This window comes from Osmerus mordax, chromosome 22 (assembly GCF_038355195.1).
Source record: "Osmerus mordax isolate fOsmMor3 chromosome 22, fOsmMor3.pri, whole genome shotgun sequence".
In the NCBI taxonomy this organism is placed as follows: domain Eukaryota; kingdom Metazoa; phylum Chordata; class Actinopteri; order Osmeriformes; family Osmeridae; genus Osmerus; species Osmerus mordax.
Window position 1 is genome coordinate 9656351 of NC_090071.1, and position 24569 is coordinate 9680919.

General features: G+C 52.8%; 1 protein-coding gene across 10 annotated transcripts in view; it reads right to left on the reverse strand.

Moving 5' to 3' along the window:
* Positions 1-24569, reverse strand: part of mbnl2 (muscleblind-like splicing regulator 2) — a 37655-nt gene that overhangs the window by 7619 nt on the left and 5467 nt on the right. For 9 of the 10 annotated variants that reach the window (XM_067260035.1, XM_067260043.1, XM_067260044.1 and 6 more), the window contains exons 2-5: positions 20475-21390; positions 3721-3885; positions 3219-3419; positions 2214-2471 (exon numbers count right to left, since the gene is read on the reverse strand). In XM_067260035.1, coding sequence (XP_067116136.1) covers positions 2214-2471; positions 3219-3419; positions 3721-3885; positions 20475-20648 — 798 coding nt within the window. In that variant the 5' untranslated portion in view covers positions 20649-21390. The remainder of the gene's footprint in view (positions 1-2213; positions 2472-3218; positions 3420-3720; positions 3886-20474; positions 21391-24569) is intronic. The other variant, XM_067260036.1, reaches the window with a different exon arrangement.

Sequence of the window (24569 nt, forward strand, 5' to 3'; positions counted from 1 at the left end):
TATATAAATAAACGACAGCAAAACAGCGCAGTCCACAAATACTGACTGGCTCTGATCGCTGGCTCTGACTTCAATAGAGGATGTGGTTTTATGAGACTTGAATGGTCACTGAAAACCATATTGGTGAGGAGGTAGCTGGGAGGCCATGCACCAGACTGGGGTTTACACAGGATGAACACATTCCGAGGATCATTCCACATACTGTTCGCTACACATCCAGTGTTAACAGGTTGAAATGGTATGGTTAATATGAGCACAAGACAGACAAGGGGGAGGGGGGGGGGGGGGGGGGGGGGAAGAATCCTTGTTAGGGTAGAAGCAAGGATGGCGGCGTTGGACGTCAGCAGCTTGCCATGACAAAGGAAATCAAACAGACGACACGGGTGAAGATGGAGCGCAACGCCACGGCACCCGAGAAGCTAACAGCGACTCCTAGCAACAGCGGCCGCGTGGGCGTGAGGCCGCCTCTGAAGTCCATCTTTGGAATTTTTATAACGATTTTCCACGTCACGTTTCCGGCATGTTCCGTTACGCTCCTTGAAATCCCACCGGGGGAATTCGACCCCCGTCGACGGAAAAGAACGAACGAGTTCCATCTCCGTCGAGTGGAATGATGATTGTGATACTTGAGGGGCATGGTGGCTTAGGTGAGGGGGACTGGAGCGTGCTCCGGGAGGAGCCTGCTCCGGGAGGAGCGTGCTCCGGGAGGAGCGTGCTCCGGGGAGGAGCCTGCTCCGGGAGGAGCGTGCTCCGGGAGGAGCGTGCTCCGGGGAGGAGCGTGCTCTGGGAGGAGCGTGCTCCGGGAGGAGCGTGCTCCGGGAGGAGCGTGCTCCGGGAGGAGCGTGCTCTGGGGAGGAGCGTGCTCTGGGAGGAGCGTGCTCTGCTGCAGCGAAGGCCCTGCTGTCCTCAGGTCAACCTCTAGCTCTGCTCATAACCGGCTTAAGAAAACACAAGTGTCATCAAGGTAGACAGGGGGAGGGGAGGGGGTGGAGAGAGAGGGGGAGGGAGGGGGGTCATGTTTCTGGAGCGCGGGGCTACCAGTGCTCCAGTCACCTTCTCACCCAGACAGACAGAGGAAGGGCAAAGGGAGGGGTGTGGGGGGGGGGGGTGGAGAGAGCGAGCGGTGCTGGAGCAGGCTGATGGATGTGCAGGCACGCCGTGGGCGCGGGGGAGCACACTGCAGTGGTGGGGGGAGGGGGGGGGGGGGGGCGGCGCGGGAGCAGCAGCAGCGGCGGACCCCGTTGACAACGTTGCTCGCTTGATACCGTGATTACGGAAACGGTCTAACATGGAGGGGTGTGGGGGGGGGGGACTGTGTCGGTCCCCTATAGTCAGAACCTGCCGGCCTCCGTGTCTGTGTGTGTGTGCGCATCTGCTCCTCCGTCCTGGTGGGGCTGAATGGGAGGGAGGGGGGGGGGGGGGGGGGGGAGGGGGGGGGGGGGGAGCAATGGTGTCAGCCCGGCCCCGAGTTCTCATCCATCTCTCTTGATTCAATTTGGAGCGATCTGCAGAAAGCTGCACTTCTCATTGTGACAGAGGAGGAGGAGGAGGTGGGGTGAAGGGGGGGGGACAATGTATTTGTATGATCAAGGGCATTGGAATAAAAGGGCTGGGGCGGATGATAATAATAGATTGTTGTGGTCTGTCATGTGACTGCACCTTCTGCTATTTATTGATTTATTTTTTTCGCCTAAAGGCCAAGGACCTCTGTTTGGGCGGAATGATTCAACTGGAAACGCTTAAGACGGGAAACCGCAAAGGTGGTTGCGTCTGTGTGGTGGGAAAGCAGAGCTCCACGTTTATGAGAGTTATGCTGGCTGTGTAAACAACATTAATCACTCGCTTGTGTTTGTGCACACTCGACTTAAACTAGCACCTTCGTGAAAAATCGCGCCTAAACGATAATGCAAATCCTACGTGGGCCGAAAGCTGACACAGGGGGGGGAAAAAAAAAGGTGGATATTCATGTATGGTGAATGAGTTTGGTACCAGCGGAGCACAGTATGTCCTCGGTGTACGTGTATGTGTGTTGGAGTACATCCACAAATGTGTGTGCGTGACTCCTATGCTAGGGGCGGTGTGTGTGTGTGGCTAACACTAGGAGGGGTCTGTGTGTGTGGGAGTGTGTGACTCTAACACTAGGGGCGGCGTGGGTGTGCGTCTGTGTGTGTGTCTGTGTGTGCGTCTGTGTGTGTGTGGGGAGGGTGTCTCACCATGGCGGCGGCGGCGGCGGCCTGGGCGGCCACGGCCGTCTGGTTGGCCTGGTGCTGGGCGGCCTTGATCTTGGCCTGCAGGTGGGCGGGTGGGTGGAAGTACTTGCACTTCTCCCGGGAGCAGCGGCTCTTGATGTAGTCCATGCACACGGTCACCGTGTTGTCGCTGGTGTCGATCATGGGGCTGTCGCTGGGGTGGGCGAAGCGGCAGTCCGTCTCGCCCCGCGCGCAGTTGCCCCGCTGGAACTCGCGGCACACCTGCGAGCGCGCGCGCGCGCACACACACACAGGACACACACACACAGGGGCACACACAGGGGCACGCACGCACAAATAACATCGTCTGTCATTTCAAAAAGGTGACACATCTTGGATTAAACCAAGCGGCTCAAATGCAAATTTGGAAAATGTTAGATTAGTTATCATATAAAGCACAACCTATGAATCCTGCTGAGCTGGGTGTAATTAGGGACTAAATGAACCAGTTTATGTGTTTATCTATTCTAGTCTGGGCATGATCACAGGAGGTCTTCACTGGCAATCTGGGACTGACACACACACACACTGTCACACACACACACACTGTCACACACACACACACACTGTCACACACACACACACGGTAAACATTCTCACTTAGTGTGGGAGTGCCTCCATTCCCCTGTGGAATACGGCCTCTCATTAGAAACCACTTGCTCAGTTGCTAAGTGACAGCACTTGGGCTCAAACACACCACTCCAAAGCTAGTCAAGGCTGCATCTTTGTACTCATTCTCGTCGAAAAAACTAAAAGCATTGAGATATTCCGTTCCAAGTGCTGAATAAAGCTGAGGCAAATAAACCTGGTCACCAACAGGCCCTACCTGAGAGCACCCTCAAATCAATAACCTACAAAAGGTCCAAACAACAACAACCCCAAAAAATGAAAACAAAAATATTGTTGGGGGATTGGTCAGTGGAGGACACTGCATCCCAGGCTAGAGGGAGGGGGACTGTGATTGGTCACCTCCAGCTTGTCTGTGCGTAGCAGCTTCTGGTTGGAGGAGGAGCCCTGCACGGAGATGGGAGGGCTGCCTGGGACGATGAGCGGGGTGCTGGGCAGCATCTCGGTGGGGACCAGGCCCATGCTGTGGGTCATGGGGGTCAGGTACTGGGCGTAGCTCAGCCCCGGGCTGGAGCCCAGGCCCTGGCTCACTGGGAACGTCTGCTGCAGGGGACAGGAGGGAGAGGAGGGGAGGGAGAGACGAGAGAGGAAAGGAAAGGGGGGGGGGGGGGGAGGGAGATACATAGAGAAGAAAGGGTGAGAGAGATATTTATACATACACACACACATATATGGTGAGAGAGAGAAAGAGAGACAGATGGGAGGGGGGAGTGAAGAACAAAAGGAGAGAGAAAACGCGGGGGTAAAACAGTAAGACGTTTCTGACACCAGGTGGGCGGGGGTGGATCCGTCGGTGGGCGACCCCGCCCCGGGGGTGGGGGGGTGGGGTCCAGAGGTTACTAACCACGGGCTGCATGGTGGTGCCGGGGATCATGAACTGCATCTGCTGCGCCAACATGGCCGCCGCAGTCTTCTGCTGGATGAGGTTGTTGCGTCCGTTGATCTCCAGCTGGGTCTTGAGGTGGGCCGGGGGGTGGAGGTACTTGCAGTTCTCTCGCGTGCAGCGGCCCTGGAGAGGAGGAAGAAGAGGAGGAGGACGGCCGTGAGCCACAACAGAGAAGCGAGAGAGAGCTGAAGAACCGAGTCGGAAACCGGCGGCGGCTGGGGTTTTCTGAGAACCGGTCGAAAAAAGATGCAAGCGGAGAGACTGTGGGGAGGACTGGGCAGTACGAACATGCCATAGCTGAATAGTGATAAGGCATCCCCCTGCGGGCAGGTCAGACATACACTGTGGCTCATATATACTGCACTGGTAGCTGGTGCTGCTCTGCGGACAGAGAGCCGGCGGGCTAGGTGACTGGTGGGCAGTGGTCCTGCGGGCTAGAGGGCAGCTACGCTCCCACATTGACGTCAGCCTGCGCCGGCTGGAGAACCGGAGGGGGCCTGGAGCCACCTCTGCGCGATTCCTCACAGCCCGCTCCCCCGTACAGGGAAACGGCAACCGGGGTCGAGGGTCACGCTCGCCAAGGCGCTCACATTCAAGGCCAATTAGCGTCAACCCAGAGGGCTAATGGAGAACACAATAATCCAATATGGATTTCTCCTTGGCGCTGCTTATGAGGGAGGGAGAGGGAGGAGGAGAGGCGGGTCAGGAGGAAAGGAGAGATAGAGCGAGCGAGAGCGAGAGAGGGTAAGAGAGAGAGAGAGAGACAGAGAGAGACACAGAGAGACACGAGGAGAGAGCGAAGGAGAGAAGGGAGCGAGGGAGAGGAGAACGCAGCAGCGACCTAATTAGTGATGCGTCATTTCCCCAGTCACTGGTGAAATAGGACATCCTAGCCCAGTAAAAAAAAGAAAAAAAAGAACGAAAAAAAAAAAAGTACAAAATATGAACTACCGCTCTCCAGGCACACACAGTCTCACTCAAAAATAGCTAGTCTGGGCCTAGTTCCCCTTTAGAGTGTAAAAACAGCCGGAGGCCAGCACAGTTGTAGTGAGTTGGAATATTAGCCAAGACGGAAGCTAATCAGCTCCCATTTCCACAGTCCGCTGCCGAAGCACGAACGCTAAGTGTGGAGAACGAGACAGCGTCGTGTCGAGCCAGCGACAGACAACCCAGCGCGTCCTGTACTATCACGACGGCTCCCAGGCAACCGCATAGCCGAACGTGTCACTGCGGAGGGTCCTTAGAGGCCCGCTCGTCACTTCAATCTCCGGCGTGTGTCCATGCCGGCAGCCTTCATCAAGAACGGGGCTATCGGTGCCCGGGGGACTGCACAGGCCCAATAAAGAGAGTAATAACATGTCGGTCAGCCGGGTGCAGTTTGGTCCGGTCAAAATGAGGAAGTTGATGGGAAACGGTGGTTGTTATTTTCCAGCCCGCTGATGTGGAGGGCTCCTCTGGGACATGTAGTGTTTTACTGTGTGCGAGCAGAATCTCTCCTCTTCCATTACATTTGAACTTGGGGGGACTCTATGTTCGAGCTGAGATGCACACCTCTCAAGAGACGTGTCACTAGGCTGGCCGTACAGGCCACTGTCATCGGGAGCACTAGCGCGGGGCTGGGCCTGTGACAAATGGCAACCCGGACGCTAGGATGATGGACATCTAGGGTCGTGTCTGGGATGACCCTGAGCAAGGGTGTGGGAACAACACTCGCTGTCTCTACAGGAGAGGTAGGTGTGGGTGGGTGTGTGTGTGCGTGTGTGTGCGCGCCAGAGATCGCTCACCTCCATCCAACCCAGAAGAATAATGTTAGCGCTGGGCCTCACAGCCAAAAAAGCCTGAGAGGTGTCAAAACCAATCAGAACCTCTCGGTGACGCCAGCTCCGAGCAGACAGAGAGCCCTGGTGGCTGCTGGGAGGATGCTGAGTGTGTGTGTGTGTGTGGGGTGTGTGCGCACAGTGTGACTAAGTGTGTGCACGCGGTGTGACCGTGTGTGTGTGCGTGGGTGAGGGGTGTGAACGTGTGTGTGTGTGTATGTGTGCGCGGCGCAGCTGAGGCTTGGCTGCCAGCCAAACAGCAGAGAACGTCCGCCCCAGGCCTGCAGGGTGCGATGACGTCAACCCCCCCCCCCCCCCCCCCCAGAGGAGCGGCCGTTCGGCGAGGAGAGAAGCCATCTCTCCCCTTTTCATATTCTACCTCCACCACCCCCCTCCTGTGCAGTGATTGATTCAGATTTTATTGCATCATTACTCTGTGTGAAGTGATGAGGTAAGTAGGGCTATAAAGCCCGCTAGGAGAGAAGGTTTCATCTCAGTCACGTTGGGACACTGTCGGGGGGGGGGGGGGGGGGGGGGGGGGGGCAGGCACAACAGGAGCAGGGCCGGGCTGCTGTTAACTCTCAGTACCTGATCTCCCCGCGTTCGGGCATCGCCCTAATCCCAAGATCGATATTGAAATCAAAACGTCAAATTGATCGATCGCGCGCGCGAGCTCGTCGATGACGCGGCCGTCTGCGGACACAGATGCCAGCCCCGTCACTCAGCGGCTGGGACACTTGTAGACCCCAGACACGTGCGATGACGCAAGGACAGACTGTCTGATGGGGTGAGAGAGAGAGAGAGAGAGAGCGAGAAAGACATCGTGCGAGAAGGAGAGAGAGCGAGATAGAGAGAGTGAAAGAGACAGGGAGAGCAACAGAGAGAGACAGATAAGAGAGCGAGAGACAGTGAGAGACAGAGACAATGAGAGAGAGAGACAATGAGAAAGAGAGAGAGAGAGACAAAGAGAGAGAGAGAGAGAGAGAGAGAGAGAGAGAGAGAGAGAGAGAGAGAGAGAGAGAGAGAGAGATGAAGGAGCTGCTGATCCCAGTCAGGAGCGCTGCTGTCCTGGCTCAGCCTCTCTGAGCTGCTTCGCTGGAGGAGCACGTCTCACGTAACAATGACAGCGCTGGAAAAACCTGCCGCCGTAACTGATGGAGCACTGAGCAGGCGCCATCAGGGGATGGAGTCAGATGATATCCAGCCCCGGGGGAGTTGGGGGGGAGAGAGAGACAGAGGATGACAGGGGCGGGATGCGGGTATGGTGTCGTCTTTTCTGCCACCCACTCTGATGGAGCAGACATATTTTCATCCTCTCTCTCTTTCACTCTTTCTCTTTCTCTCTCCATCTCCCTCTCTGTCTCTCCTTTCCTCTCGCTCTCTCTCTCCCTTTCTTTCTCTCCATCTCTCCATCTCTCCATCTCTCCATCTCTCCATCTCTCCATCTCTCCATCTCTCTCTCTCTCTCTCTCTCTCTCTCTCTCTCTCTCTCTCTCTCTCTCTCTCTCTCTCTCTCTCTCTCTCTCTCTCTCTCAATCTCTCCATCTCGCTCTCTGTCTCTCCATCCCTCTCGCTCGCTCTCTCTCTTTCACTCTCTCCCTCTCCTCTCTCTTTCTCCCAATCTCTCCATCTCCCTCTCTCTCTCCCTCCCTCTCGCTCTCTCTGTCATCCCCCCTCTCTCCGTCTATGAAAAGGAGCTTTCAAAACCTGAGGCACATGACTCAGACCGCCGGAGAGAGCTGGCGCTGTATCCATAGTAACGGCGTTAGGCAAGCGCCTCGGGGGCGCGTCGCCGTCGCTCAGATGTAACGACGGCGTTCCGCTTGTGCGCCGGTCGACGAGCCGCGCTGCTCGCGAGGGAGGGAGGGGTGACGATGTGTCAAAGCCCGGATCATACTCAAACAAATGGAGACCCTGCAGCTGAAAAGGCATCGCAGGCCAACCGATCTTCTGTCTCGGAAAAGTTCCTTTACTCGAGAACTTCGACTTTGATACCACAGGAAAATGGGTTCTAACGTTCGCAGTAAGCCTACAGGGGATGGAGATGAGCGCCTCTAATTTCATAAACAGATTAGGCTTATGCCCTCTTAGCCCATTTAGACCTGTCCCATGGGGGCCTTGCTAATTATGACCACTAATTGTCCATGCGGATCCAAGACCGTGGTTGATATCAACCCCAGATTTGTATCTCCTTTTTCCGAGCATGAAATCGTGGCAGCCCTATTCTTGGAATTTCCCCTTGCCGTCATATAGGCATTTCAGTTGAAAGCCTTGCCCTGTACGAAGCTCTTGGCAAGGAATGGAACCGTTTTTTTTTTTTTTCGAGGCTACCCAAAAACAGAACATGGCAGAATCTTGCATGGCTTCCACCCAACCACCCCCACCTATCCTCTGGAAGAACCCCCCCCCCCCCCCCCCCGCCCCCCCCCAGCTGTGAGCCGCGCCTGCGTGTCTGTGGGTGGCACACACAAAGAGGGCCACTCTTTCCGATGGCCACAGAACGACGCCTCGGCCGTGGCCTCCGCTGACGCCTGAAGCATTTTTGCATATTCTCCCTCAGTGGGCCCCTCTATTCTGTACGGGGCCGAGACGGGGGCAGGCCCGGCCGTCTCCCCAGCAGACAGCCTGGTCAGGCTGGGGGGGGGGGGGGGGGGGGGGGGGGGGAGGGAAAACAAGGCCCCTTATTGGCCTCCCTTCTCTCCCGTCTCCTCCCGACTCAGTTCACAACATGCGAGGCTCTGGCCTTCAGACAAGTGCTTGTGAACGAGGGCTTGGGAGGGCTTGGGTTCCATTGTTGAGGAAAGTGGTCTGTCTGTCTGTCTGTCTGACTTTCACCCTCCTTCTCTAAACTTTCTCTAAACTTTTCTCAGGTCTTCCAACAGGGAGAGGAGAGAGGTGGACCCAACAGCAGAAGTCCACATTCCAGCAGCTCCTACTAACCCAACCGAGCCCTAGCAAGGGGAAAAAAGCCATGGGGAAAAACTGATATTAATGCTCGACAACAAACCGGGGCGTCTCTGTAAATAGCAGCTAATGGAACAGGGCTACATTGTGCTCCCTGTTTAGCCACACCTCAGCTAGCCGTTATCTCATGAGGAGCAGACAGAAGTCCTCCTTTAGCCGGTTGTCCTTCTCGCGGCGAGGGGAGGAGAGCTCTTGTGAGAGCTGACACTAATTTATTTGACACGAAGCCGGCGATATGTGTAATCCCCTTACACCATATCGGAGAAGCTCTTGTATCTGCACTGACCCGCCAGGGTAGACTCCCCTCCTTTCCTCCCATTTCCCCTTCTCCCCCCTCTCTCCCCCCCCCCCCCCCCCCCTCTCGTTCCTTCCCTCCATCTCTCGCTCGCTCCCAGGGCATTAATGGCCGCTTACACGCTGGCCTTTCCCATTCACGAGAAGAAAAGCAAACCCTCTTTAGTGAACCCTCGTGCAACAGGAACCAGACAGGATGGCCAGTGGTGGAGATGGGGGGGGGGGGGGGGGGGGGGAGGCCGTGAAAAGCAGAGGCCGACCCCGCCAGGGGAGAGGGGGGCCTGGATGCACACGGACAGATAGGCCCTTCATCCCGGGACGAGGAGTGCTTCCGTGTACCCTTTCCGGATCCCTGTTGGGTGTGCTACCACGTCCACTTTGGTGGTGAATCTGAGGAGCGTGGTGTGATCCTCATGCAGGGGCCTGGGTGCCGCCAGCGGGCAGGCTCTCCGGTTCGCGAGCACTCGCGGATCTTCTGTCGGGCCGCGCGGGCAGAGCGGAAAGACTTTGCTTCCATTATGAAGCGACACCAGGGCCGTTGCCCTCCGCCGCGACTTAGAACTCAGTCATGTGATATGAGACAGCCTACAGGCCCCATATCTACCCTAATCAACTTCAAGGAACATTAAACAAGGACTGATTTTTCCTGTTAGATGTTGGGGATTTCCCCCCCCCCTCAACTGTCGGTCGTGGAAAAAACGTTTTACGCCACACAATGGCTGCCCATTGGGCTATGTAGCCTAGCCTTTTTAGCTAGGCTAACAAGACATTGTTCTGCAACACAAATAACCCAAACAGACACACACCGCCCTCCAAACAAACAGCTACAGTATCTAATTAGGGAAACAAAGGACTAGGCCATCATGTATCTTCCATAACATCTTTCATGTACAGTAACCGACACGCACTCCACCCTCTGACACTGCCTTCATGCAATGCCTGGATTCCAGTGGCGTCTCAGTGGTAATTAAGTATGCCTTTGTTTCAGCAGCCATAATCCTACAGATTGTAGAGTAGAGCAGACACGCCCAAGACTGTCTCCTTGTACTATGAGCCTGCTCAGGGGAGGAGGCAGAAGACTGAAACAGAGGGAAAGGATAGATAGATGGGTGATAATTCTTCCCCGCTGCTAGCTTTCCCTCTCTCTCCCCCTCTCTCCCCCTCTCTCTCTCCCTCACACACACAAATTCTTCCCCGCTGCTAGCTTTCCCTCTCTCTCCCCCTCTCTCCCCCTCTCTCTCTCTCCCTCACACACACACACACACACACACAAAAACACACAGTGTAACTGGGCGAGGACACTCTCCGCTGCAGGAGTCCCTCTCCCACAGGGCCTCACGCAAACACACTCACCAAAACACACACCTACACACAAACACACACCCTCACCAAAACACACACCTACACACAAACAAACGCCCACGCACTCACCAAAACACACACATGCACACAAACACACACCCACACACTCATCAAAACACACACCTACACGCCGCACTCACCAAAACACACACCTACACACTCACCCAAAAACATAGAACCATCTGGGATGTGCGTACAGTCACCGTACACCTATAATCAGGGACAAGCCCTTCCACAGTTTCTGAGACCGTAACATCTAGGTAGACGGCACTCTCGACAGGAGTGCCGTCTAGTGCCACTGAGCTGAAAAATGGAGGACCTAGGACGGCACAAGAACTACTTTCAAAAGCTAGTCTGGTCTGCCGACTGGCTGGGCTGTTCTTCTGTGTGTTTGTGTTTGTGTATCCCTCACTTTGAGCCAGTGTGGACCCAGGACAGAGACACAGTGGCCCTGACCCTAACCCTGACTCTATGGGTAATCCAGTGGCCCTGACCCTAACCCTGACTCTATGGGTAATCCAGTGGCCCTGACCCTAACCCTGACTCTATGGGTAATCCAGTGAGGCCTGCCCTGCTGTAGTTAATCTGATCATCTGTGACCTGCTGAGACATGAAACCACCCTCTAGAGCTGCTCTAATCCACAAACACACCACACTCTCTCTCTCTCTCACACACACACACACACACACACACGAACACAATGCCATCTTTATCTCTATGTTGACAGGCCAGTCACAGCTAAAGGACTGAGGAATTAGACTCCCCCCTTCTCGACAAAGAGTCATTTGACCACTCCAGTTCAGAGCTCTGTGAAGGCTACGCCTAATGGTTTCTGAAACAAATAGTTGACGGTTATTCATTTGAAAGAGGCGGCCATTTTCAGATGTAAATGACGCTGCCTGAACCCTTGTTGGGGGTGGGGGGGTGGGGGGAAGACAATTGATCCCAGAAAACTCGGACAATTTGATGGATTCTTTCCTGTAGACGGCCAAAGACATTATTCATCAGACCTGGGACCCGGGAATGTTGTGGAGACAAAAAAGAAAGAAAGAAAGAAAAAAAAAGATTATTTCCCAAGTGTCTGAGGACGGTATTGATTGCGCATGGAGTAGTGTGCGTGAGCGATGCGGGCCTAAATCCATAGCCGAGATAAAGTGGGATAATGAGATGGGCGAGAGAGACACAGAGCTGATCTATTCATCAAAGCCCCTTTCCAACGCACTCAGCAGATAGGGGCCTGTCTACCTAGTGCTGGTGCTAGTCTGTTCTGTTGTTACTGGCCCCTGCTTCATTCAGGGAAACTACAGCGCCCATCACTCCACACTGGAAGGATGTGTGGTTAAAACAGAGAGTGACATCATCATCAGCATGAGTATTTTGGAGAGATAATGGTGTGGGTGACATCTCTGTTGGTGGCGAGTGTGGATATGTGCTGCCTCCGGGGAGCGGGAAACAGAGGAGGGTGCTGTCGAATAGGAGAATCAGGGACGGAGCGAGAGCAGAGCTCCTCTGTCTCTCTCTCTCTCTCTCTCTCCGGGTGGACCTATCACGACCCAGGATTGCTGTTCCAGGAAGTGAATAAGAGCTTCTGTGTGCTGGTGACTCATGAGGCGGTGAAGTAGAGCCCACCTCTTATCTAAGCACCATCACTGTGGGCCTACACACAAACACCGCTGTCCTCCACCTCATCCCCTCTTCTCTCTCCCCTCTCTCTCTCTCTCTCTCTCTCTCTCTCTCTCTGGCTGTGTCTCTGTCTCTCTCCGTCGCTCTCTCTCCCTCCCCCGGCACTCTGCCGTAGGAGGTCTCTGACTGGGGAGAGTGGGCTGAAGCAGAGGGTGGGGAAACAGGTTATGTACGTCACCACACACACACACACACACGCCTGTTGCAGGGCAAGGGAGCAACAAAGAACGGTGTGTAGCCTAATCTACTCTCCGATTTACATCGATGAAAAGACGGTTGACAAAACACGTTGACAGACCAAACAAGCGTGAACCCTTATTCCTACTCTGAGCAGCAACGCTTACGCTTCCTATGGGAGTTGCACTGATCTGGGGTGGATCGCGGTGCTGCCAGTGTGCCCTGCCGGGCTCCATCTCTCCATCTCCACCTCACCACCACCACCCCCGTGCTCCGCCTCATGGGGCTACCGGAGTCTGCCGGGCGAAGTGTGCGCTGCCAATTAGTGTCCCCACCTGTCGTGGCGGGTCAGTGCTGCAGGCATCTGCTGGGTGTGAAATTGGCCATCTCACTTTCGGCCCTGAACTTGGCACATCCCTCCTCCCCCTCCACCTCCTCTCACCCCCAGCAGGGCCGGCAGCCTGCCCTGGCCATGGCCCCTATTTGGGGGGGGGGGGGGGGGGGGGGAGGGGATCACAGTGCTACCAGTACTCACTGACTGACTACTCTAGCACACAGTCCTTCAGAATCACAAACAGTGACTACGGGGTTTTTCGCCCCCAGCAAGGCTGAACGAAAATAAAATAAGCCATCTTTCCAAACAGAAGGAAAAATGACACCTTCGGCACAGTGAAATGATTCGACTCATCGCTTAACGTAAACAAGACTCACTGACGCGGAATCACAGCTGTACAATTCGGAACCGATCTTAGAGGGAACATGACATGAGGTGTCTCTTGTTGACATGCTGCGAGAGTTCAGAGGTAAAACTGAGTGTGGCAGAAAGCAAACACCAGCTCATTAAATGAAATGGGGGGGGGGGGAGGGCTATTTTTGAGATGCATCTGGTGGCCTTAGTTTTGTTCATAAATCATCCATGCACTGCAGAGGCATTGGGGCACAATGGTGGATTCTGCTTTGACAGCGCTCTAATTCAGACCACCCTTGCAGCTAACACTGTACAGAATACAGTTTGATGGTTTCATGAGAAGTAATAGTCTACTGTAGCAAAAAGCAGTGTGTCCCTGGCCACGACTCAATCCTGTCCGCTCAGCCCTTCTCTCCTCTGTCCCACCTCATCTAGCAGCAGCCCTGGTTTACCCACCTGCCCTGGTCTATCTACTCTGCAGCCCTGGTCTATCTACTCTGCTGCCCTGGTCTATCTACTCTGCTGCCCTGGTCTATCTACTCTGCTGCCCTGGTCTATCTACTCTGCAGCCCTGGTCTATCTACTCTGCTTCCCTGGTCTATCTACTCTGCTGCCCTGGTCTATCTACTCTGCAGCCCTGGTCTATCTACTCTGCTGCCCTGGTCTATCTACTCTGCTGCCCTGGTCTATCTACTCTGCTGCCCTGGTCTATCTACTCTGCAGCCCTGGTCTATCTACTCTGCTGCCCTGGTCTATCTACTCTGCTGCCCTGGTCTATCTACTCTGCAGCCCTGGTCTATCTACTCTGCTGCCCTGGTCTATCTACTCTGCAGCCCTGGTCTATCTACTCTGCTTCCCTGGTCTATCTACTCTGCTGCCCTGGTCTATCTACTCTGCAGCCCTGGTCTATCTACTCTGCTGCCCTGGTCTATCTACTCTGCTGCCCTGGTCTATCTACTCTGCTGCCCTGGTCTATCTACTCTGCTGCCCTGGTCTATCTACTCTGCTGCCCTGGTCTATCTACTCTGCAGCCCTGGTCTATCTACTCTGCAGCCCTGGTCTATCTACCCTGATGCCCTGGTCTATCTACCCTGCTGCCCTGCTCTATCTACCCTGTTGCCCTGTTCTATATACCCTGCTGCCCTGGTCTATCTACCCTGCTGCCCTGGTCTATCTACCCTGTTGCCCTGTTCTATATACCCTGCTGCCCTGGTCTATCTACCCTGTTGCCCTGGTCTACCTAATCTGTTGACCTTGTCTACACGGCTGCCCTGATCTTCCTCCACATTGCCAGAAGGATTAAAGACATTGCATGAACATCATGTGAGCATAAAAGTCTTGATTAACCATGCCACGAACACAAGGGGGCTGGTTAGCTATCTCTCTGCGATATCTCTGGGATTGACACGGGCCATGCTGGGTCATGTGAAGGTGGTTCCGCGCGTTACGATCGCCCCTCTCCACACAGCGGCACGCACAGGCGGCCGTGTCATCCCATTTGACCGTGGCGAACACGGGCCGCCAATCACAGACAAGCCTAGCAGGGAACGGGAGCAGCCAGTGCGGCACTAAAAGGTTACCATCCAGGCTAATTAGACAAGAGCTTCAGATTTTTTGCCGTCCACCCCAGCCCAGCCCACTCCCGTCCTCCCCTCCAACCCCTCCCTCCTCGTTCTTTCTGAAGGCCAATTAAGGAGGTCCCTGGCTCATTAATGCGTCTGCCCCTCCGAGCCAGCTGTGCCCGTCTGTCTCTCTCCCGCTCCCCGGACGGAGAGACGAGGCACGGGTGGGAGTCCTCGGCGCTCCTACCACCGCCACGTCACTTGCCAAGTCGACAGCCTCCATTTTACACTAACCAGTACGACAAAACCGCCGGGGTGGAGCCCTTTGCTTATTAAGACGAGTGAATCATTTGTCTCTGGTGTGTGTCTGTCTATGTGTGTGTGTGTGTTTGCGTGGAAAGGGAGGAGTGCCCCTCAAACCGTCTTCGTAAACGTGTGTTTGGGTGTGGGAAACATCCGAATCTTCGTTTGTGACAAATGAGCTAATAGGTTGCGGTCCCCCGTGGTGAGAAATCCGTTGAAAACCTGAAGCGGCGAATAAAAGGGAAAAGTCATGAAGGGAGGAGGTAGACCGAGAGGTGTGATGACGAAGGTAGATTTCATATCAATAAGTAATGAGCGGTGTAAAGGTCGAGCGTGCGGTGAACTTCCTGCTGCTCTGGCACTCTGGATGCAGACAGGCTGGATCTGCAGGGGGGGAGAGCTGCAGAGCTGCTTACCCTAGCAGAGCAGCCCAGAGCCAGGCTCGTGTAGGGGGTGGATGCAGAGCTGCTTACCCTAGCAGAGCAGCCCAGAGCCAGGCTCGTGTAGGGGGTGGATGCAGAGCTGCTTACCCTAGCAGAGCAGCCCAGAGCCAGGCTCGTGTAGGGGGTGGATGCAGAGCTGCTTACCCTAGCAGAGCAGCCCAGAGCCAGGCTCGTGTAGGGGGTGGATGCAGAGCTGCTTACCCTAGCAGAGCAGCCCAGAGCCAGGCTCGTGTAGGGGGTGGATGCAGAGCTGCTTACCCTAGCAGAGCAGCCCAGAGCCAGGCTCGTGTAGGGGGTGGATGCAGAGCTGCTTACCCTAGCAGAGCAGCCATCAACCATGGGAGGACACCCTGCATTCTCCAATATGGTTCATGTAGAGTAGGGAATCTATTTGTATGTTCTAAGACAAAGGGGGCCGAGTGACAAGGAGGAAAATTAAAGAAAGAGTGTTGAGGTATGGACCTGTAGAGAGACAGACGGAGAGAGAGGTAGGAAGAGAGAGAGAGAGAGTGTGTGCGTGTGTGGACCAGGTGAGAGCTCAGTACAGCTCATGGAGTTCTCTGTCCTACAAGCGAGCTGACAAGGTCGAAAGCAAACGTCCTTCCCTCGAACGTCCTCTACTCGGGAGAGACTGGACGATCAATTGAATTATCACAACCATTACTGAACAATGACACTTGTTCCCAACACTATGTTGCACCCAGGCACAGTGCATTAAGTGTGCGCCACATTGTCCAATACTGCTGTGCTTTTAGGAAGCTAAACTAACATCCTGCAATGCGCTGTGAAGCACTGCATCGTGGCGACCAGCACACCCCCCGCGCTCACGCGGATGTGGGTCAAATCGATGGCCCAATTAAAGGGGAAAAGACTGGGCCCACGTCGGCTGCACAACATGAGCGGCTCCACACATCGGCCGCTGCCCTGCCACAAGCCTCCACCCGGGCACAGTCTATCTGGGGATAGGTCGCAGGACAGGAACACAGCCGGTCCCTCCTTCGCTCCCCTCCATACTGGCCCCTCTTGTCTGCTCCCAGCCCCTTCATCTCGTCATCACCCGCCCCTCCGCTTTCAGAGTAGCCAGGGCGAGGGAGGGGGTGAAGTCGGATGGAGAAAGTGAAGTTTGGCATGTTGGGAGCTGGTGATGGTGTGTGTGTGTGTGTGTGGGGGGTGAGAGGCCCCTGTTAAGGAGCGAGAGGGGCTGATGACCTCATCAAAAGGCCTGCCCCCGTTGGGCCTCGCGTTAGGCTCCAGCCAGGTCTTCCTTGTTGCCGTGGATAAACCCCTGGGGGGCTGTCCGCCCGCCGCACCACATTCCCCTTCATGTTTGCTCTGCAGAGGGTGTGGCCCGGCTTGGGGGATTACACCCAAGAATGTGAGCTCTCCCCCAGCACATTGTCTGAACGCGAGCCAGCAAGCAGATGTAAAGTTCAAGTTCAAATATCAAGAGTTCCCCCCTCCTGAAACATCCCCCTGCGGAGAGACGTTTTTATTTCGAGATCAAGCTAAAACTAAGAGAGACACACCCATTCCCAGAGGTGATTTGGTGTGAAAGTCGGCCCGGCTAACTCTGTTCCTTGGTCCGGCTGCTGTCTAAACCGCCCTGCCGCTCGCTAGCAGCTGAGCTTAGAGAGGTCAGGCCTTTCCTCCCCCCCCCCCCCCCCCGAAAATCTTAAACACAATCTTTGATAATTGGTTTCAAATCCGGCCCAGGCTTCCTGCCTGACTCTACACGCTGGGCACCCAGCGGAGAGGAGCTCCCACGGCCCTTCATCCTCCCAAAACCTTTCTGTGTTTTCAGCTAGAGCTACTTGCTACCTTTGTGAAGGATTAAAAAGTTTTGACAGGAAGCGAGGGGATGAGAGGGGCAGGCAGGGGAAACCAAGAGACTTGAAAAGACCCTACTGCTTCTGTTACAGCGGCTAACCACTTCTGTTTGACAACTCCTCCGGTGAAACCCGATAGGCCGGGGCGCACTCTGAAACGGTTCCTTGTAAAAGTTCAGTCAGGCAAGGAGCCCACACTCAGGATTGCGTAGTGGAACCACCGATCGTGTAGATTAGAGGAAGGCACGAGGTCAAGATCTGCCCAAAACGCCTCACTTCATCATTGTCCTGGTCTTAAACATCCCGAAGGATCCAAACGAAAGAAAGTGACATTCTTTTTAGGAGTTAGCCTTTGATTAGCTTCACACATGCCAGACTATTGGTTGAAACAACAAGGAGAAAAGCCTTTACGTATGATAACCCCCTATGAGGGGACTGCACCTGACTACATCAAGTCTCTCGTCCAGCCTTACACCCCTATCCGCCACCTACGGTCGGGCTGTTGGATCAGATGTTAGCTTATTTCCTCCAGGAACACAATGACAATTATTCAGGGGCTTGTTGCCCTTGTTGGTTAGTTGTAACTGATTTAAATATTTGTACTCACTGTGAATTATATTACTGTTGCTTGCTTTCCTCCAGGTACACTGTAGCACTTTCGAGGATCATGTTGTTTAATTGTAATGTGTTTAACTACATGCTCTTGTGGTTCTACTCATTGGCACTTATTTGCTTTTTCACAATGTATGCTTCGTGTTTTGGCTACCCGCAATGTTTGCACTTTTTGTAAAGTTCTCTCTTGGAAGTCGCTTTGGATAAAGACCTGCTAAATGAATAAATGCAAATGTAATATCAATGTGTTTAAGAGTCTAAACTGACTCTACTGCCAGAGGCAGATGAGACTGTCACAATGGAGAGACGTGTCATGACCAGACATACACTCCAGGGGAGAGAGGAGATAACAGCACTTCTACATGACTCATTAGACTACCTCCACTCTAGCCTGGCCTGAATCGGTTTCATGGTCAGCATGCTGTTCGAACAGGGTTTTACTGGCTAATGAACCGTAGGCCGGTGTCACGCATGGCAGCTTTGTCTGAAGTCGCCCCAATTCATCAGGGAATATAGAAATTCCGCATCGTGGAGAAACTCTATCTCAAACCCTCAGGGGAGAACAGAAGCTGGAGAACATGCACAATCCTCTTTGGCATTTCAAAAACGCTGAGAGCAGCAAGATGAACGCAGGACACCGTGGCGACAGCCCCAAACAAGTCTGTGACAGAGCTCGTTTTTCTTTTGCGCCCCTCTATCTCCGAAATGCAAAGCGCGCCAACCGAAAATGCAAAGCCGGCCGTTCTGTCGTTTCCTCTGCCGGTCAGGCCTTCAGTGCTTATCTGTGCTGTGCCGTTGGCCTCGGAAGCCCATCCCCCACCACCCTGTGGGCCTTCTGGCCTGGTCTGGTGACTGCCATCCCAGCCTCTTGGGGGTCCTGGGGAGGAGGCTAGAACAAGGCCTGGCTGTTCTGGATGGGGCTACATCACCCTGCCTACAGCGTGCGGCACCTCTCCAAGGTTAGGGCTTGTGAATGGGCCTGTTCAGATGCCTGGTCTGTCAGGCTTCACACTCCCCCACAGCAGCCATGGGCAGATAATCTTAACAAGGCCGGGAGTGGGAGGACACAGGGAGGCTCTGAGGATATGATTGGATGAGATGCCTAGCCTGACGTACGGGAAGGGGAGTACACCGCGTGAAAGAGAAGGGAACATTTTGTCTCTCCGGGCAAAATGGAAGCTTCCAGAGAAACAGGCCAAACGGGACCCCTCGGAACGTGATGAGCAAGTCGACGAGCGTCACTGTTTCTCTGGAGCTTCCATTTTGCCCGGAGATGGCTTGGCTCGATGGCCCATCAGAACAGAGCATCAGAGCAAGCTCGGTGACGACCCAAAAGTTCGACAGACAGCGAGCGAGGGGGGAGGGAAACGTCAGGCATGATAAATTGATCCCAATTGGAGTCAGCTGTTTGCTCGTCAGGCCGTCACTGGGCTTGATGGGCCTTCGCAGTCCACACCACCCCATCAGTCGACGGCTGATTGCTCCGCAATAACTCAGCGGGCTTACTAAGAACCGCCGCGGACGCCAAGAAAACAGCTGATGGCAACATAAACACGGCTCATTTTCAACAGTGTGTTGGCCAGATCGTGTCAAGCTGCCAAGATTGGTATAGAGTATACAGACATTGTGTAACGAGGAGAGAAAGTGCTGCGGAATCCAGCAATCTGACGTAAGGAAGAAGAAGGTGATTCTGGATAATGTTTACTATTTCCCATGGAAATACAGGCCATTATAGACAAGGCATATTGAGGGGCAATAGCCCATCTTTTACAGGACAGCAAGAGCTGTAATTCAAACTCTTATAGGGCCAGTGACTGTGCAAATGGTTGTGTTAGATTACAGTCTCTGGCCATCTCTATTCCTGTCTTGATATTATAGGAAACATTAAACTCTCTCATATGAAACTCTATCAATACCATGACTCTGACCCCACATATAAAGAATGCGTTTCAAACGGCATGCTTCTCGGATTGCGCTTTGTTTTCGAATGCTGCGGTAGGTACATCTACGAAGTTACAGTAAGGAGTGACATGCGAGTAATGTTCCGCAAGGTAACTGCTCTAGTTTCTATGGTCGTTCATCACTGTCACCTCAATGCTTTTCTTTTCTCTCAGTCTTAAAACAATTATTGCGCACCTCACTGCAGTCATTGCTTTGTCAAGCTATTGTGTGGACACCTGGTTTGAATTTGATCATTCACACGTTCTTGAACAGAAGAACGATTCCATTCTCTGACTTTTAGGGTATACAGTAGAATCATAGTGTCATGCCCCTTACAGCCCCAAAGATAGACTACAGCAGTATTCCCAGATTACTGGGAAGATGAGAATCATGATGCTAAATAGACCAACTCATCTTCAGTCATAAAAACTTAACAGGGTTCAAAAAAACAACATGTTGGGGAAAGCGACCATTTCCTTGTCAGGTCATGTTCGTGTTGTTGTTGTTTGATGTGTTACATCTGACAACCTCCAAAAATAAAAACCCTCGGTCGCTAGTATAAATGATGGACGTGGTATGGTAATATTAGAGGCACACATATAACCGCCGCCCCCACACGTACACACACACTTGAGGTGGTAGGGATCCTGGATGGATCCTAGGAGTCCTCTCTCTGACCTTTCAGCCAATAGGTCAACCTCATGTGATGAGTCTGACATTGCATGGAGCGCTGACGCGCACACTCTAATTTGAGCGCTGGCGCTGATACGCACACCTCCTGACCCAAGATGAAATCTTTAACGGCAGATATCGAAGTGATACCACAACGATAATTAGTTCTTTGTATCCGCTCATGTGGTTCAGATCTATGGCCTGTGGCATTATTTGTCTAATGTAACAACTACAGACAGATTACATAGACATTTAAAGTGATAATTATCAAGCCCTTTGAATAGCTTTATTCAAAGCTCTCCCAACATAAAACAAACTCAAACTAAACACAGGTCATAAGGAAGTCATTGTGGTTGGAATTTCTTACCTTTAGCGAGTCAAAGCAGGCAATCACCCTTCCGTTTTCAACCTGGCAGCTTTTAGGCGGGTGTGCAAATTTGCATTCCTCATCACTACGCGAACAAGTCCCCCTCTGAAACTGCCGGCACACTTCAAGGGTCAGCCATTTTGTGTCTCGTATTGAAGCAATGTTTAAAGCCATATCAGCGCTGGGTGAAGCTAGAACCAGCCACTACTTTTTTGGGGGGAGACACTATCTTCTGAGGGCTTTTCAGGGTGTTAAAAAAAAAAAGAAAAAAACTAAAAGTGATGAACCATGTAGCTAAAAGTGTTTGTTTTTTTTCTCTCGTTTTTTATATTTTTTTTTTATGTCAGTCGATGTTTGCCCTTGAGGACTTTAGAGAGGAGTAAATGGCCTGGTTACCCCCCTCCCCGTGGCTGCAGCTTGGGAGACCACTGCTGATCAGAGAAGCTGTCAATCAGAAAGCAGTCATTCATCAATCACTTAGTCCCAGGTGCAGAAGCCTGACAAGGCAGAAGAGGCATGCTCAGAGGCAGGCTCGACTGACCCCACCGACGTCCCCGAAACACCCTTTCCTTGACAGGAGCACTAGGAGTCCTGGAAGAGGGGGGTGGGGATCTGAAACAGGCGCTATTTCGAGGCGATGGCCCAGCTTGGGAGGATAGGAAACGTGTGCAGACCGTGGTGGGGTTCGGTGTCGACTTCAACTTCTACAAGAGCACGGCGGGCTCTCGGTGTTGTGGCAGCGTAGGGCCGGCTTTCTTCTCTGTGTGGGTTCCTCTCACGCTGGGTGAAGACAAGATGGAGGGCAGGGGCGTTTGCGGTTGACCTATCTTCTGTCACGGCTGCAGGAGGAATGTTTGAGCTTCGTGGGGAGCTTCAAGTAGGGATGTTGTCTGACAAGGCACTTTCTGTCGACGGTCTGCAGAGAGATAGAGAGAGAGAGGTTATTTTCAGAGAGCATAAACAACTGCCTGAAGCATAAGCACACCAAATCTCCCATTTTGTCTAATACGCTTTAATTGTCGCTGAAATCAGGCTAATGTGACCCTCATAGCTGTGTCGGCAAATATTTCCTCAATTACAAAAGCAAGATCAATCACCCTGAATACTCGATAAAAATAATCTAAAAAGGAGCTAGATTAGCCTACGGTGGCATGGCAGGACTACAAAGCCGTGGATTCGATTTACCCTACTCACTAGATTCCACCACTTGAAATGGTTTCACTTGAAATACAGTTCCATTGTTTCTGCGATTGTCAGTTCCATTGTTTCTGCGATTGTCTCCTGTGTGCATAACGTTATCCCAATAACAGCCCGGGCTCTTCTAGATCTGCGTTAGGACAGCGAACCCTGAGTAGAGAGAGGAGCTCCGGCTTCATGAAATATATCCTCCTTCATTCAAATATAATAGGCCCCATCGCCTGAAAATTCTAGTCAAGCATCAACCTGTCATATTTTAGATGAACAAAAGAGCTGTCAGACAGACACGCCGACCGGCATCCTTGTCTGACATCTCTGTTCACTTCTAAGTGGGTTCGAAACGTCTGTCTGTGTGTGCACGTGCGTGAATGTGTGTGTGTGTTGAGCTGGCATGGAAGTGTCGCCGGCACCCGTGCCCGTTCAGCCCCACAGAAAAGGCAGTTGCGGGGGTTATTCAGCAGCCACTTGGTTGAAGTCCCTCATCATTGCTGTGTGCCATTGTGCCGCGAGGGCAGCTCTCCAGCCGGCGGAATACAAAGCGGAGAATGGCAACGACCCCTGTGTGCGACGAGACAGCCGAGTGCAGTAAGCCAGAGAGGGATAAAGCCCCAGGGTCCACCCACCCGTCGAGAAATGCGCGACGGGACCGCCAGCCAATAGAAAACGCGCAGCGCAGCATTATTCCAGGCAGCCGTCCAACAGGCAGGAGAAGGACTGAGACAGATGCGTGTGCCAGACGCGATTACGACACTGCCTAGCGTGCCCCCGAGCACCACAGCCCCGACGCTGGTCGTCCGAACGACAGCAGTGACGACCTGTCGATGTTGCTTCTTCCGGAGAACACACGTCTTGCCTGGTTTATGTTAATCGGACAACAGCCACAGGTCTGGGTCTGGCTGAGCGATAAGGTCAAAAGGGACGATTGCTAGACTGATACCGTTGCGGGACACATCTAGGCCGGTTTAGCTACTGAAACCATAACAGCAGCTACTACACTCAGTGCCTTCTCCTGGAACATCTGGAAATATTTTCTTTTTGAGTACTGGGGGCGGGGAAAAGGGAGTGGGGTTGGGGTTGAGGTTGAGGTTGGGGGTGGGGCAAGAGGAAGAGGGAGGGTTGTAAAAATCTGCAGCTGCTGTCGATTCCCCTAGCTGTTCAGATTGAATACGTGACACATCCCTCTGCTTCACAGACCCTAGGCATGGAGCAAAACAAGACCACAAAAAAAAAACACAAAAAAAACATAGAGCGTTACCATGGAGAGTTGACTCAATGAGCAAAACTTCCCACACAGATCCCAAAGTAAGATGCGATGATGGGAACTTCCCTAGGCTGTGTGATAGAACCTCAAGGCCTAACTGTGACGAAAACAAGCTCAGACTTGCAGTTGAAACACCACCTCACACTTACCATCCTCCGAATATAGGGCTTGCCTGGAGTAGCTGCTCTAGTGATAATCCCTCATTACCGATACATTACCCCTCATTAAGAAAAACGTTTGACTTGGCTTAATGTAGCCTACCTCTCAATCTAAGTAGTTCACAACATCTACATTCACTCAATGGCAAAAACATAAAAAATAGACCTTGGACAATGACGTAAACTGAGGTTTTTACATCTTGGTTCATAGCCCACTTTCTAGGTGCGTGTCTGACAGGAGATGAGGGCCAGGGCCCAGTCCCTGGCACAGAGGCAGCTCTCCCAGGCACTGTTTCATTTCATGCCATCTCCCCAAGGACAGGCTGTTGCTATGAAAGAATCAGGTGAGAATCATGTCAGATGTGACCTTTTACAATTAGGTCTAATCTCTCATTATTTTTAGAAGATACCCCAAAAGAATTAAGGTCTAGGTTGTGTTGTGTGAGGTAAGAGAAAGAGAAACTGTGACATTTCATGGCTATGACTTGGCTTAAATTTAGGATAATTATTTGAACAAACTGAACAGCCTAAATTTGTATTTGCCATGCATTTCTGCCAGTTCAGCTTTAATTGCCTCATAACTTAGATTAGCATTGTTACATTAGTCAAGTTATCAAGTAGGCTAGTCTAATATTTAAGAGCTTGTACAAGTTGCCTTGCGCTGAAAATGTTGGGAGTTCAGTAAAAAGTGCAAACATCATTAGACGTGTCTGTAGCCCAAACAGATCTTGCGTCTCATCCTTGCTGCCAGCAACAGCAACACTGGCTACAGTACATACAGCAATAGCCGAAATAAGATGAACTGCATGAATGTAAAAGGTTGCTTGAACCGACCTGGGGGGACAGTAGCATAGCTTAGCCTAGCCTTGCCATCTTACTCCCAAGTAAGTGCTGGTGAGGTAGAGACAGATGGTGTGCAGGTAGGACGGGCCACGCGACACCCCTGTTGTGGCCTGAAGAGATTAGTCCTCCTGAACGCCCCCTTGCTTTGTCTCCACTCTGATTGGTGCTCGCAGAGCAGTGAGCAGTGCGCTCAACAGGGAGGCTTGGCATTCCACAGACAAACTCCAAAACGCTGCAATCCCCGCAAAATCAAAAAAACTTTCCCACCAGGGACAACAACACAGACCAAGGTGATCTGTCTCCATTTAGCTGGAGGAAAAATATGAAGTTGGATTTCACCAGTTATTGCATTATTTAATAGTAATATCTAAAAATTTTACATTATACAGTCCGTAACACATAAAAAAACGTAACCTCTCATTCCTCTCACGTTTTCACTTGAAAACAGAGGAGACCCAGGGAATGAAGTTCGGCCCCGTCTTCCAGACAGACAGCCGTCCGACATGTTCTCAGACAGGAGAAGGGAGAGTGACCAGGGGCTGGCTGAACACGAGGAGAATAGAGATACATCGAAAGTGCCGTGCTCCTTGACCTTTTGGATTAGGCCATCGGCGTTCCTCTGGCCAGCTGTCTGCA